Source organism: Pelobates fuscus, chromosome 10 (assembly GCF_036172605.1).
Source record: "Pelobates fuscus isolate aPelFus1 chromosome 10, aPelFus1.pri, whole genome shotgun sequence".
NCBI lineage: Eukaryota > Metazoa > Chordata > Amphibia > Anura > Pelobatidae > Pelobates > Pelobates fuscus.
Genome location: NC_086326.1, coordinates 68,640,800 through 68,657,747, shown reverse-complemented (window position 1 = coordinate 68,657,747; position 16,948 = coordinate 68,640,800). Strand labels below are relative to the sequence as shown.

The window sequence follows — 16,948 nt, the reverse complement described above, 5'->3', positions numbered from 1 at the left end:
CAAGGTGCTCTAGAAAGGGAGGGACAATTCCTGGAGACATCAAAAGGAAGAAGTTAAATATCTAGGCACACCTGAGGTTTCTTCTAAAAGGCAGTCTTTATTTGAAACAAGGATGTGGAAATTTCAAATAAAAAAAGACTACCTTTTAGAAGAAATCTCAGGTGTACCTGGATATTTATTTTCTTCAATTTATTGTCTATATATGTGAATCAGGACAAATAAATTAATTTTGAATGAGAATTTATATATGTATATGTAGCAGCCCTCTAAGTGTGAATATGGATGACCCAGCAAGGAAGCATGAAGGTGGCCTGCAAAGGGTGAATGCGGGCAGCCTGGCGAGGGAGCATGGAGGACGCCCACTGAGGGTGAATGCGTGCGGCGAGCTGTTATCTTCCTAATCTTCTTGCTCTGCTTCCTTGTGCGCCATGCAGTGATGCTAGTAGCCAGGATATGACGTCACTCTGGCCCCAGCACAACTAAACAGCGTTTTAGGTAGCAGAGCAAGAACAGCTCCTCTCCCAGGGAAAGATCCACTCCAGCTCTCCCAAAGGTAGCTAACAATTTGTGAGTGTGTGAGAAAATGTGTGTCAGTATCAGTGTGTTTGTCAGTGAGAATGTGTGTCTGTCTGTTTAGGTGACCAGCCCTCTGCATGGGAAAGGTGTTTTTACAAACCTTTTTCCAGGAATATTTACCCGCTCAAGGATAAGCAGTAGGGGTTCTGGCACACTGCACCCAGACCACGTCAATGAGCTGAAGTGGTCTTGGTGCCTATAGTGTCCCTTTTTGGCTGGCTCCTACATTCCAAACAAATTTGTAACACCCTGATTTAATGCATATGGACAAAAAGGAGTTAAGTGAACCTAGATAAGTTTGACACTAAAGCAGTGTTTTCAACAGCTATCTGCTAGTAATCAGAATAAAGATCCATTTTAGAAAATCATATGAAAATATTTAACTTTCTTGTCTCAATTAACTTTTTTTTTCTAGTAGAAGCTCCTGGCTCTCACGAGTGGTCTGGTGGATACAAGGAAGGGGCTATTGACACTACATAAGCATAGACTTCAGAATGCCAACTTTTCAGATAAATTTTAAAATATTTTTTTTTGTATCAGCAGACATATTTTAACTAGTATATAGTCAACTGATTATGTACACATGAAATGGATTTGATATTTACATTGTTTCTGTTATAAAGATCATAATCTAAAAGGCACACTCCAGTCCAGAAGTGATTGCTACATTAATGCATTCTATATGTGAGTAGTTCCTAACACAGTCCTCAAAGCACCCAAAAAGTTAGTATTTAAGCATTTCTCAATCATGTTCCAGTTACTGACCGATCGGGTTATTCACAAAAATGAGAATTCAAATAGAATTTCAAACTTAAGTTTAAAAAAGCTGAACCGGAAAAATTCTCTAAGACAACTATGTATTCATTCTACTACTTTGGCCTTACAGTTGAAATCCACTCTGTATTCTCATTTCACATGTTAATTCTTAAGGTAATTCTTCTAGCGGGTTCATATCAATCTCCGTAAGGATATTACATCACGAGTCAGTGTCTTTTGGGCCCTGGATCATGCGAGTTATTCCACTTGTAAAGTAATTGAAAGATGTTGCAAAACTGTTGTGCTTTATTTATTGCAGATTTATGTTTTATGTTTAGTTTGTGGTTAATTTAGTGCACTTTAATAGGTTTGTATCAGTCCTCGCTAAGTACATCAACCTCTTTTTAGGTCTTCAGATTTGTAAATGTTATAATTATAAGACCAGGTGGTTGCAGAGTGCTGCCGAGTCAATTTCTGAAACATTATGTTTTCTACCATTTATGAATTGGCCTTTTATATTTTACAATGTGTATGTAAACAGCAAAGTTATCCCAAGTATAAGTACTTTATCATTCATTATACTTTTGGAATTATCCGCTAGACTGGAAACGGTAGAGAACTGACAAAGATATTGCAAGTTTAAGGGCACAACAGCTGAGGTGAAAAAATAGCCAAGTTGAAAATGTTTTACAGTTTGACAAGGCATTTGCATAATATTCAATTTCCCACAATTCCTAATTTAGTGAATAGACCTATTTGTGTATACCATACAATGGAATAACAATATCTAGCTTTATTTGACACTGACTTTTGGGGGTAAAAACTATTAAATTATTTTCAAACACTGCCCTCCCCCCCTGTTCTTTTTGTGATTACTTATTACGTTATACATTATAAACTTGACATAAGAAGAAAAAACAAAAAACTCAAGCACAGAAAACCAATGCCATGTTTGTTTTGTACAAACACAATTAAAACATTCATAAGCATAAGAAAAACGAACAATATTTTAATTGTGGTATATTTGTGTCTATATTTATCACTTTCAAATAAGACAGGCATATAAACATCAACAACATATACTTAAATTATGGCGTATTATAGATGAGTGACTAACACACTTTGTATTAGGCTTTATAAAATTACTGTTTTTACAAAAATATTAGTTTAAACTCAGCATTTTCCAAATACAAAAGTTTGATTTTGAAAGGATCCAATTAGCGTGCAGTATTTCCACATATATCCTTTTCCAGGTAAAAATAGATTTTAACATAAAATATAAATTATAAAAATATAATTCCAGACATCAAGTCCCTTCTTCAAATACAATAGTGCAATAAATCATCTTGTTTATTCTGATTAATTGTTTAAAGGCTACAGTATTATTCCTTTTAATTCAGTTTGTTTTGGTTAATATATAGGTCTCCTAAAAAGAAAAATTATATATATCATATATATATATATGACCCAGCATTAGTTTATGGTAAATTAATTTATTTCCTTAAGAGAAACAGAATTGAGAACATCTAACCACTTTTTGAAACAAAAGAAACACTTCTGTGCTAACTGTGCATAATAAACAAGGAAGCACAATTTAATTTCATTAGACCAGTTCTCAAATAGCCGACCAATTTTTTTGCCACTTATCAAAAGTGCTACAGCTATGATCATCTGCTAGCTATAGGTATAGTACGCATTTGGTGTATCAGAGGAGCTGTATGGGCATTGTTTGCCAGGTGTGCTTTCTATACTATTTAAAATATAACTACCTTTCCATCATCAATGCAATACCCTCTGAGATATGTAGAGGAGTATTTATACAATTCAAAAGTTGCAGTAATTTGTGGTCAATATTTTTACATTCAACTTTTGATTGTTCTGGGGCAACCTGAAACTTTGCATTACACATAGCATTGTTATAGTTTAAAATAACTTTATACTGTATACTTATTTAAAACAAGGAAGACAACCAATTATAAAATATTTGGTAAATACTAAACTACAATAGAACATGAGAAAAAAAAATAAGGAATATGAAGAACACAAAAAAAAACAAAAACACATAAAAACAAAACAAAACAGAAAACGGAAATAAAACATACAAATATTAAAATCTAAAAAAACAATTCTAATTGGCCAGGCTTTTATAGCTGAATTTACAATACTAAAAAAGTAACGTACCTTAATTTTGGATTGTTTTTCAAAACAGTAAACACTGGGTTTCTCGGAAAGAAAAAATAAAAATAGAGCCAGTTTCAATGTAGTATAACAAAATAATGATTATGGCCTATACATATAACAAATATTTGGTTTTAATAGAGATGACGTTAAAAATAATTTGCTTATTTCTAGTTGATGTTAGTTCCCCCAAAAATAAAGCCAGAATAGTCAATTTGCTTTCTATTTCACCATTTAACAAAATACAGTTTATAAAATGGGAAAACAAAGGAATAATTCTATTAGTCTTCTAAGGCAATACACATTGGTGCTGTTACTACAAAAACTGTATGATTACAAAATGTTTTGTAGACTCCGCTTTTATATATCTAGCTGCGGCATTACAATAACATAAATGCACATATTTGGTTGTTTCAATTACATTAGTAATATTAACAAATATACAGCTGACATATTTGGAGAGAAACCACATTAATGTTGGCATGCTGTAATATTAATGGCATCTTTTGTGTCCATAGATTCAGCACATCCATTCATTGTGCAATCTGTCGATGAGTAAACAAATAGTGCAGGATTCTCAGTGTGTCCCAGGTATATTAGCTAACCAAAGTCGATTCTTGGACGATATTGCAGTACCATGGGAAAAGACTAAAAACAGTAAAAACAAAAACAAAAAAAAAAAACAATTTGAGAAACTTCCTTTGACTACTTCTAGATTATCTGCAAACATAACACCAATTTTTAAGATCGTTGCATCCATTTTTGGAACAAAGACAATTTTATTACTTAGTGTTTCATCCCGAGAACTCTTCAGTTAGGCAAGAATTAAGAATTTCATTCTTTTTAATGCGCAGCACTTAGGAAACCATTGTAACTAAATGTCCATAGCAAACACTTTAGAATACATCCAAACTATCCAAAGAAGAATCTGAAGTACTATAATAATAATAATAATCATAATGTTACTACATTGATGCCACAGACATGATTAGAACTAAAAAATAACCTAGTGCACGTATCTAAAATTTAGATGTGAACCTTTTGTTTCCATGTCTCAAAGTGCTGATTCAAACAATTTTCCATCTTAATATTCTAATCCAAAATGCTATTTTTTCTAACCAGTTTTATTGCTCAACAAATATAACATAGCTATTCATCCTGGGAAATGCTAGAAACATCTAAAATTAAAAGAGGAGGCACATACTGGTCCTAATTGCAAGTGAAACGTATGATACATGTACCACAGGTGACAAGCCTCTATGTTCAAACACAAGCACCATAAATGTTATTATTGTCAATCAAATCATTACACATGGAATACAAAACAAAGTTTTAGACATTTGTTTTATGGACATACGTTTGTAGATGCTTCGGATACATCTCGATGAGTTTCGGTGAGAGACATGTGTAGTGAAGTCGTGCTGTTCTGATACTGAAACTGTGAAGTAAATAGAAACAGACATCCACAGCTGTATGTGTATCTTTAAATGTACACAAAAATAATCTTACAACTACTAACAATTGAAATATTTTATAATGTGCAAAGCAAATGGATACTTAAAAGTAATGAAGGTTCTACTAAACATGCAGATTTAATGGTTAAAAGTCAAGAGCCCGTATTGGCTTTAAATATATCTAAATATCTAAAAGATTAGCTAAATGAAAAAATATTCAGATCTAATAAAATAACTCTTTGATAAATTACTCTGAGAGGGTACTATAATGGCATGTGCGGTCTTCCTTTAAAGCTTTTTTTTACTGAGCTATTTTGCCAAAATCTTAATAAAATTCTGAAATTCCAGCAAACGTATATAATTATCAAATATCAAAAAAATAAGAAATTATAATTACGTTTTCACCCCTTAGTCTCCATCTTGTCATATATATAAACTCCATTGTATGATCTTTTCCCATGATTTCACCATTGCATAGTACATCCAGCTGAAAAATAAAACATTCATGGCTATAAGTCACAAACATAAACTTGTTTTTAGGCCACAGTTACAGCTTTGCTTCTGTTCACCTCAAATTTGAACACTATAATAATGGCAAATAGTTGAAAAGGAGTTACAAAACCGACAGACAATTTGGAACATATTTCAAACTCACCTTAATTTAAAGGGACAAGCATCAGTTGCCAATGACTTTTTAACCCCTTAGTGACCAGATCGTTTTTCAATTTTCTTACCGTTAAGGACCAGGGCTATTTTTAAATTTCTGCGGTGTTTGTGTTTAGCTGTAATTTTCCTCGTACTCATTTATTGTAACCACACATATTATATACTGTTTTTCACGCCATTAAACGGTCTTTCTAAAGATACGATTATTTTCATCATATAATTTACTATAAAAACAAATAAAAAATATGATGAAAGTTTTTTTAATAACACACTTTTTCGAAACACCTGTGCTAAATAGTTTCTAAATTTTGTCCTGAGTTTAGAAATGCCCAAATGTTAACATGTTCTTAGCTTTTTTTGGACAGTTATAGGGCTATAAGTACAAGTAACACTTTGCCATTTCCAAACCATTGTAATACTGATATCTTTCAGGAATCCCTGAATAACCCTTTACGTGTATATATTTTTTAAAAGAAGACAACCTAAGGTATTAACCCCTTAAGGACCAAACTTCTGGAATAAAAGGGAATCATGACATGTCACACATGTCATGTGTCCTTAAGGGGTTAAAAGAATTGGTGATTTTTTTGACACACACAGCAATTTAAGAATACATGTACGGAGAACTTTAAGGGTTACTGCCAAAGAACACCCCAATATGTGTTCAGCAACATCTCCTGAGTACAGTGATTTCCCCCATGTATAGGTGTGTCGGGTTCTATGGGGGTTAAAAGACCTTATTTGGATGGTGCGCATTCCAGTTTTCCAACTTGGAATTTTCTCAGCTGGTCATCATGCACCCATGTCCTATTTGGGGCATTTTTGAAGCCGGCCAAAGTAATTTACCCCCATCAATCCATATATTTTTTAAAAGTAGACACCCTAGGGTATTTCAAATGGTGGTATTTTAACACTTTCCATGCACTAATTCTACCACCAGTCATGGTCAACCTTTTAGGTAGTCATTTGTTTGTGTTATTTTTCACACACATTGTACTTTAGGCATGGATTCTCAGTTCCTGTTATGTGTTACTGACAAAGAACACCTCAATAAAGTTCCAAGCTAGGAACTGAAACGTTGACTGACTTGTGACAAATCGTTGTGCTGCTTAAATCCAGGAGTGCCGGCAATTCTCTAATTCTCAATTTTAGGCCTCTCGGTGACTGTAACACAGAAAAACAGGGAAAGGGAGTGACAGGTGAGGCCCTCTCTATGCAACATGCGAGGCGGCTAGCTAACGTGTGGCCCGATGGTTGTTTGCCTCTGAAACGTTGAGGCGGGGTGTTGGCCTCGCGGGGCTACTAACTGATGGCAATTGCCAAGAAGGGGTAAATACCTATTGGGAAGCCTATGACCCTATTGCCAGTACTCTAACCTAGGGGGGAGAAATTAAATGTATGGTAGAATACCATATGAGCAGGTGTACGTACCTGGTAGTATGAATATCTCACAGGAAAAAAACGTGTGGTGAAAATATATTTAAACCTGGACAGCCTGAAACAGGTAAAATAGAGTAGTATAATGAATGTGGACTGTGTGGGAATGAAATAGACTGTGTAGCCTGTACCAGCGATGTTTTTTAAGGGCTTGCTGGCGTATTACTTGGTAAATGAAATGTAGTGATATACCATGGGAATATAAATGTGTTATCAAGGCAAAGAGATGCCGTGGCTTTAATGCACAATTCTGTCTAAAACAGTGGGGAATGTATGATGGGTGTCAAGTAGAATAAGAGGATGGGGTGAGGGAGGCCGTGGCCTGTTTAAACAGCATATATGTGTTATATAATAACAAATGTGGCAGGGAAAAAATGCAATGCTTTAAAAATGATGTAAAGTTATATAACTGTACTGTAAAAGACGTATGATTGGTTGGATCAGTACGTGTGATTCAACCCGAGATTTCATTATTTGGAAAAGGAAAACTGTATCCTTATGTATGTGTCGTAGTTTAAAACACAGAAATGAGACCTGTAATGTAGGCTGAACCAACTTGAATGAAATGGATAAGTATGGAAGACCCCTGAAAGCGTGGGAGTCAAAATGATCCATACAGCTATGTTAGCTGGTTTTGTATGGACATTGATAGAATACTGATACCTTTAAACAGTAATGGAAATAATCTGTCTATTTAATCAAGGAAATCGTTAACCGAAGGGTATATACATGAAATGATGAAATGTAATCCACCAAAGGATTTATGCGTAATGCATAGAAAGAAAACCGAAACCCAATGTGAAGGGAAACAGAAGCTGGGACGAATAGTTTAAACGTATGAATTTTATGCGCACAGCAAGCGTGTTTAAGCATATCATGAATTAAGTGCCGAACAGCAAAACAACCGAAATGATAACTTGTTTCACTGTAGCAAGGGAATAGTTATATGCAAAATGATCACTTAAATAATATATGATTAGCCGAATAACCGTACGAAATGAAGCCGCGAATGGCTTGTTCAATTTGCGGGGCATAACAAGGAAAAACCGTAAAGCGAGGACCCGTGCTGTACCGTGCGCCATGGGAACCGATCCTGGCGTGACAGGTAGGTCTAACTTATGGTTTAGGAGTCCCTGGGACGCGATCTATGACGATGACTGGGGTCAGAAGAAGCTGGACGGACGGAAAGGCCTGAAACAGGATTCCTGGACACAGCTTGCCACGGAAAAAACTTGTGGATACTGAAAACCAAGATGGCGTCTGAGAGAACCCGGAAGTGGATCCTCATTCAACGCTGACCTCGAACGGTAAGGAGCAAGGTAAGGGGTGTGCCTTAAGTAGGCTAGGAGTGGATACCAAGCACCGCCCACAAATCCAAGCCAAATTGCCTTAATACATATGGCATATATATGATTTCATTATAAGTGTATTTTTTTCTTTTTTATTCTATTTACTGAGTGCCTCGACCCCGCGAGGCACTCAGTACAGGCAGAGCATCAGAGGCCTGCCTGATGGCTTCTGATGCTCTGTCTCACTGCCGGGGGGAGCGATCAACCGGTGTTCTCCGGGGGCCACCGGCAGTGAGGGGGTATTGCAGCGATGCCTCAACATCAAGGCATAGCTGCAATACCATTAGAGCTGCTAGAAGTGATCATGATCGCTTCCAGTGCTCTAATTTCAGTAGGAAGTATCAGGTATGTCCGTGGTCCTTAAGGACAGTTTTTTGACGGACGTCCTTGGTCCTTAAGGGGTTAAAATATTTTTAAGTTGTTTGTTTTTATTATAAACTAGCACAATGGGTAGAGAGAAGTTCTGATTTCTTTGAGTTTTTTCCTTTATGTACGAGTTATTTTCTATTTAGCGATAAGGTTTGGATAATAGTGGACTCTATCCCCTTGTCTTCATAACCTTTTTGTGTAAATCTTTTTTTTTTTTTTTTTTAAATATTGGCTTGTTTTTTAAAAATTGGGGTCTCTGAACAGTTTCGTCTTAGCCTCATCAGTTGACTTTTATGTATACTTTCTAGCCATATTTTGTTATGGCAGCTTTTAGTGTCTATATAATTATTTACGTGTACGTATTTGAAATGTGTTTTAGTATTTATTTTATTATCTTTTATATAGATATTTAAGTCCAAATAAGTGACCTCGGTGCTGCTAAAATCTGCAGTTAGAATTATGCCTTCTTTATTGAGATTTTAAAAAAAAGCTATAAAATCTTGTGCTGATGAGCTAGATCCCGCCCAAAAAAGAGGAGATCAATATACCTAGAATAGGATGCAAGGTTTTCCACCCAGCCATGCCCCACCCAGCCATCCCCCTTCCTCCCCCAAACTCAACGTTCCTCCCATTCTGCCATGTAGAGGTTGGCATAGCTGGTTGCAAACCTGGTACCCATAGCAGTGCCAGTTCTCTGTAAGTAAAACAAGCAGACTTTGAACCAAAAATAATTCTTGCTTAAAATCATATCATATTATTTTCTAATATAGACTTAACTGCCCAGCATCCCTTATCATGCTGAATTATAGTATATAGGGATTTGACATTGCAGGTTTAAAGCACAAAATTGTATTCCAAAACAATATTATTAAGTTTCTTTAATAAATCCATAATATCTTTGAGGTAGGATTTAGTTTTAGTTACATAGGGCTGCAGTAAGAGGTCGATGTATTCGGATAAATTTGAAAGGAGGGATCCAATACCGGAGACGATGGGTCGTCCAGGTGGCTTTTATAAGCTTTTATGTATTTTGAGCAGGAAATAGATGACAGGGATTTTGGAGTGAATGACATTAATGTAATGAAATTCTTTTAAATCAAGAATCCCCGCATCCATTCCTCTGTCCAAATAATTTTTCAATTTGATTTTAATATAAGAAGTTGGTATTGGCCAGTCTCTTGGTCATTTAGTTGATTGTAGGCTTCTTACTCATACTGCTCTTTAGACAAAATAATGAGGCCTCCACCTTTGTCGGCAGGTTTAATTACTATGGTTGTATCATTGTATAAATCTTTTAGTATTTTTCTCTCTCTATTAATCATATTGGATTTGTCTCCTGTTTTCTTTTCTAAAGTTTTGAGGTATTTACAAACTTTTTTTTCCAAGAGCACTAGATTTATAGTGTGCCGGATAAAATGTAGATTTATTTTTTAGGGAACTTTTTTTATTTCTTTATCTTTGTTATTCTCTTGAGATCTCTCTGAATTAGTTTGTGTGTTCTGATTTTTCTTAATATAGAACCATTTTAAGGTGGCATTTCTTACGAATTTATTTATATCTATATATTTTGCGTGATAGTTTAAGAATGCCTGTAGGTTCTAGATAAAACCCAGTGATTCACCGACAGGCATTTTTAACCTATCACACAAAATTCTAGATAAAACTTAAATTAATGTTCTAAAACGAGGTTTAAAATTTGCCCCAACCAAACCTTTTAATTCTTTCCTCACATATATAGATCTAAATAAGAGTGAATTTAGTACAATCTGGATGTAACATCCAGACTATACTAATCAAGTGAGTGGAGCGCTAAAGATATACACTTACCCTAAAATAGGGTTAGAGCTCAGATTTGCATTGGTACATATAAAGGAAACAAGAAAATAAAACACACTATGGTGTAAATCCACATATGATGGTGTATTTTAGTGAGGTTTTAAATAGGCAAACTCACATGGTTTAGAGCCTCAAACGGACAGGCTCAAATCACTTGCACAGTAGTGTCGTATGGAGACACTGCACCCTTTTGCCTGGAATCAGTTTCCTTTTTCTGAGCCAATGAGAACCTGGCTCTGGATGAAAGGCTCTCGAGAGGCACCCAAGCGTATCATCCAGAGTTAGGTTCTCATTGGCTCAGAAAAAGGAAACGGATTCCAGGCAAAAGGGTGCAGTGTCTCCATACAACACTATTGTGCAAGTGATTTAAGCCTGCCCGTTTGAGGCTCTAATTCATGTGAGTTTGACCATTTAAAACCTCACTAAAATACACCATCATTTGTTGATTTACACCATATTGTGTTTTATTTTCTAGTTTCCTTTATATGTACCAATGCACATCTGAGATCTAACCCTATTTTAGGGTAAGTATATCTTTAGCGCTCCACTCACTTGATTAGTATACTCTGGATGTTACATCCAGATTGTACTAAATTCACTCTGATTCAATACAAATATTTAGTGGGGATAAGAGAGCACCCACTAGAGTGTGTAGCTGCTCCTTTACACTCAATTGTACTTGCAAGCGCACTATACACAGTAATCACCAATTTGTGTATTTTGTTAATAGATATAAATAAGTTTGTGAGAAATGTCACCTTAATACGGTTCTATATTAATAAAAATCAGAACACACAAACTAATACATGCACTTTACCAATTGAAAAAGCCAGAACTAGCAAAACGCGTCTTGGGTCCCTTTTTACTGGAAGACTTTACACCCTATTAGGTTTTGCTTTTGTTTTTACGGTCGGTATGTTAATAATCTTTTATTTAATAAATAGTTTTAATTTTAGATGTGAAGTGTCATATCATCTTTGAATCCATCTATACAAAGAGGGTGCTGGATTCCCCCCAATGATCCTTAAGCGTTAAACACCAGAGCTAAGTGCATCCTTTTGGCTCCACCTCTGTGAGTGTTTCCTATTACCTCCTTTCTACTTATATTATTGTAAATTGATCTGCACTATTGGTTTCTCTTATGTTTCCATTTTTCTAAAACCTTCATCAACTTTAACATTTACCTCAATATATACCTCATTCAAATATACATTGAAAATATGTATGTATGTTATATACTATTTAGACTTGTGCTCCACCCTAAATTTGTGTTTGTTTCTGCTGTGTTTAAGGTGTGGGTTAAGAGGATCCCCCACGGGAGTGCTTTGAGAATGCATTACCATTACCACTGTGGACATATTGTATTTTTTATTGTATCTACTAATATACATTTTAAAAGTGTACTTACCTCATATGAACTAGGAAGTTTTAATTTTAAGCTTAAAAACTTTTTTATAGTCCCAACAGTTACACGTGTTGAACAGCGGATGAATTTCTTCATCAGACCCTAAAAACACAGTTGTTAAAGTGTAAATCACATGCTACCAAACACAAATCACAATTTTTTTATTTAACTGGTCAAAGAGATAAATCATTCAAAATGCCCACCAACATTTTGTATCCAATAAATTACAACAGTATAAAGTCTAAATAAAGCAACACAAGTTCCAAAGTCCATCAACTGCTCCCAAATCACAATTGTGTGAATAAATTATAAAAAGAAATTACATTTATATCTTATTTTACATTAACTTTCCATATTATAAACTGACACAAATAATTCCAGTCTTAACGCTGCATTCCTGTTTTTGAGATGAATTTTTATTTTGTACATAACATAGTTACATAGTTGAAAAGAGACATGCGTCCATCAAGTTCTGCCTTTCTCACATTTGTTTTTAATGTTGGATCCAAAGGAAGGCAAAAAACAGTCTGAAGCGCTTCCAATTGTGCAACAAACTAGGACAAAATTCCTTCTTAAACGCAGAATGGCAATCAGATGAATAAATGGATAAATACTTGCAAAAACATAACATACAGGGATATAATTTCTAATGAGTGGGGTAATAGCTGCTTGATCCAAGGAGACATCTGACTGCTATTTTGGGGTCAAGAAGGAATTTTTTCCTAGTTTGTGGCAAAATTGGAAGCGCTTCAGACTAGCTAGCGCTTCAAACATATGAGATAGGCTGAACTTTATGGACACAAGTCTCTTTTTAGCTATGTAACTATGAAAAAATATCTCCATGGATCAAAAAGCAATTACCTCACTAATTATAAATTATATCCATTAATATTAGTTTTTTTGCAAATATTTATCCACTAGCGGTTTAACCCCTTAAGGACACATGACATGTGTGACATGTCATGATTCCCTTTTATTCCAGAAGTTTGGTCCTTAAGGGGTTAAACATTAATAAAAAAAAAACCTCTTCAAGCAGAGCATTCCACATCCTTATTGTTCTGACTGTAAAAAAAAAACCAAAACTTTCCTTTGCCTTAGACTAAATCTCTTTTCTTCCAGTCTAAAAGCGTGACCTCGTATCCTATGTATAGTCCTATTTATGAATAGAAATATTAGCTTGTTGAACCAAAACTAAAGTTGTAGCTGGCAGTACAAAGTAATAACATCAAAATTTTAAACCAGGAAGGGAACATTTAGATTTCGCCTGTTTACAAGAACATCATGGGGATTGACAGAGCAATAAGCTGACTCTCTTAGCCAATCGATGACTCCCCATTCAAAAACCTGACTTGAAAAGTAACTTTTTCAAGACAGTTTTATGAACGAGGAGTCACTGATCAGCCAAGAGCATAAGCTGACTGCTCTCAATCAGCTGTGCCACTGCCCGATTCTGCAAACGCTTTCTGGTTTAAAATTTTGAGAAAACAGAAGGACAGAGAGGCAGGGGGATTCGGTACTGGCTCACAGTCTTTGGAGTTAAACCCTTTGAGAACGGTTTAACCCCAAAGGTAAGCCAGCATCATGGACCTCATGGCACCATAACAATTTCATTTCTATGAGGTTGCTATGGCCTCCAAACTGGTTCTTTAAGGATCTTGGAGTATCTATTTAAGGAGTCCGTGAAATATGCCAAGCAGTGAACATATACTATAGGATACTATGTAAAATAAACAGTTTAGAATGAAAATTGAAGGCATAGGCAAGGCAGAACCAGTAAAGAGGAGCAGATAATAAGCAATAGATAAAAACTTAAAAATTGCTTCTGCCTTCTCCACAGTAAAAACCAACTCAATGTGCCAACCATATATATATATACACATTTATACCTAAATGCCAATCACATAGATATATAGCTTGGAAAATAAATCTATATAGATTTCTTAGCTCACTTTGTTACATTGTTGTTCTCTATACATCTATATCATGGCACAAAATAAATCTGAACTACATAGTACAGGTCTTTGAATTAGACATACAATTAAAATGTTTGCATTTGAATTGTTTATTACCTAATGGAACAAAGGAACCAAACAATTGTAAAAACCTAGAAACTTCTCAGATGTTACAACAGTTTTATAAGAACGTTCATGCAAGAATATGTTAGAATAGAGCAGTGATTCCAAACCTTTTTTCACTTGAGTACCGCTTGACAGCCCAATTCCATAAATTGTACCCCTCATATTAGCAAAATATTTGTAATTATTGTAGTTGCTGTTACTTCAAATGTATATGTGTGTCTCCCCTTCTTCTCTGCTCCAGGATACTCTGCTTCTCCTCTGACCCAGGCTCCCCCTGCTTCTCACAGTGCAGATATACACACACACACACACACGGATACATAGAAACACACTGATACACAGATACAAACTGACACACATACAAATACAGACACTGACACTCATGCCGATGCAGACACACACAGACACAAACATTGACATACATACTGATAGAGACACACAAAGTCACACAAAGACACCAATACAAACACTGACACAAAAACAAACACGGATACACAGATACAAACACTAACACACATACAGTTGCACAGACACAGTGTCCTATTCATTCAAAACTTTTTCCTTTCACTTAATTAGTTCCAGCAGCAATTCCTGTTTTCCTCCACTAGTGGCCTCACTAACCACTAGTCTAATCAAAAACACTCTCACCTGAATAGCATGATCATCCAAACATGCTATAAGAGGTGACACCTGTGTTCAAAGGGTGCCTTTAGATTGATTAAAGTTTGTGCGCTGAAGTGGCTCCTACTCTGAAATCCTGATACTATCTGAACCTTCCTAATTCATCCTTTTCAACTTGCCTCACTTACTGAACACTGCATAACCAACCTGGAGATCCTGATCGTCTATTCCTACCAGTTTTAATTAATACTGGACTTTGTTTCACTATTGCTCCATTCCTATAAATTACCGGTAACTATTTAACCAACTTGGATATCCTGGTCTTCTGTTCCTACCAACTTTATTTAAATACTGGACTTTGATTTATTATTGAAAAACCCTGCTGTACAACCACCAAACCAAAGAGACTGATCATCTAAGCATTATACTTATCAGTATTACTTGTTCATTTATATTGTTATTTAATTCATTTTAGTTGTATATAATTTTCATGTAACCTATAATTTCTATTATAGGTTTTCCTTCTCTTCTCCTTCATACTCACCTACAATTTCGTTTATAGGTTCTCCTTCATACTCCCCTATAATCTCATTTATAGGTTCTCATTTGTACTCTCCAATAATTTTGCTTATAGGTTCTACTTCTCTCTCACAGCCTGTATCCTAATAACCTGCTTAGGGCATATTGACTAAACCTCTGTTTCTGTTGTCTTTCCTTATATTACATATAATTTCGTTTATAGGTTATCCTTCATATTCACCTATAATTTAGGTTATTGGTTCTACTTCTATTTATCTCTTACAACCTGTATCCTGATAACCTGTTTAGGGCATATTGCCTGAACCTAAATTTCTATTATCTCCTTTTGTCTGTATTGTCTCCTTTTCCCATAAGTTCTGCTACTCCTTATTATTTTCTTGTCAAATAATGTCTTATGTTCAAAATAAAGAACATAACGTTAACCCCTGCATATGATTCTTGTCTGACCTGATGCAAAACCTGACACACAGATACAAACAATGACACACTCACAGATACATGCATACCTACACACACACACACAGATAAAAAATACACACACTGACACATGAATATATAGAGACAAACTTATACAAACACTGATACGCATGTAGACACCCAAATGCAAACACTAACACACATACAGTTGCACAGACACACATACTGAGACATACAGATAAACATACACACAGATGCACACACTGACACAGACCTACAGATATATATACTGACATATACACAGATACAGATACTACAAAACATACATATTGACACCCAAAACACATACCTTTTGAGTAGCTTCTGCTGGCTGGAGCTGTTGGGAGTTAAGAGATATCTCCTATCCCTGTCCGCTCCCCTTTGCAGCTCCCTCCTACGCGGCTTAGTATGTTACAGGTGGGAGTAAGTGATAGTCTCTCTCTCACTTTTTCTCAACTCTCCTAGCAGGTCATAAGGGGCCTGTTGCGCTGTTAAAGCACAACAGCGCACTACCGGGCTCCTCATGGCATCTGCCTTAAGTGCATGGGCCACCCAATGAACCCACTCACCTTGCGGTTCCCAGCCCATGCGGTGTGGTTGCACCGCCGCCATTACCGTTTTTTGTCGCGTACCTCCAGGAGCATTTGATTGTACCCCTGGGGGTACTCTTACCACGGTTTGGGGACCCCTGGAATAGAGCATTTAGTTATTTTTTTATTGGATTATATTATACTGAAGGGGTGCCCAAAAGGTAGATACCCATATGATGTAGAACTACAATTCCCATGATGCTTTGCGTGCCTTTATAACATGGGTGTCCAACCTTTGGGCATCCCTGGGCCGCACTGAGTGCAGAGGAATTGTCTTGGGCCACACATAAAAGCGATAATATAATTAATTCATATAATGAAACTTCAAAAGCCCTTTTCTTGAATTTGTTTATACTTATGTGAGATTGCCAACTTAGGGAGCCATCTCCTAAACACATTACACATGTATATACATATGCACCTATAACCACACATATATACACACACACTCCCAGACCTATACACACAATGACAGACCCACACAAGCACAGACCTTTACACAGTCACACACAGACACAAAGTCATACATACACAATCACAGACCCACACACACACATACAATCACAGACCTATACACAGTCACATACATACATAACCACAGATGTACACACACACACACACACACACAATTACTGAC

General features: G+C 35.8%; 1 protein-coding gene across 4 annotated transcripts in view; it reads right to left on the bottom strand.

Annotated features, from left to right (window-relative positions):
- Positions 1 to 2,356: 2,356 nt before the first annotated feature.
- Positions 2,357 to 16,948, bottom strand: part of PCGF5 (polycomb group ring finger 5) — a 125,321-nt gene continuing 110,729 nt past the window's right edge. For all 4 annotated transcript variants that reach the window (XM_063434099.1, XM_063434102.1, XM_063434101.1 and 1 more), the window contains exons 7-10: positions 12,030 to 12,128; positions 5,362 to 5,451; positions 4,868 to 4,948; positions 2,357 to 4,158 (exon numbers count right to left, since the gene is read on the bottom strand). In XM_063434099.1, the coding sequence (XP_063290169.1) occupies positions 4,111 to 4,158; positions 4,868 to 4,948; positions 5,362 to 5,451; positions 12,030 to 12,128 (318 nt within the window). In that variant the 3' untranslated portion in view covers positions 2,357 to 4,110. The remainder of the gene's footprint in view (positions 4,159 to 4,867; positions 4,949 to 5,361; positions 5,452 to 12,029; positions 12,129 to 16,948) is intronic.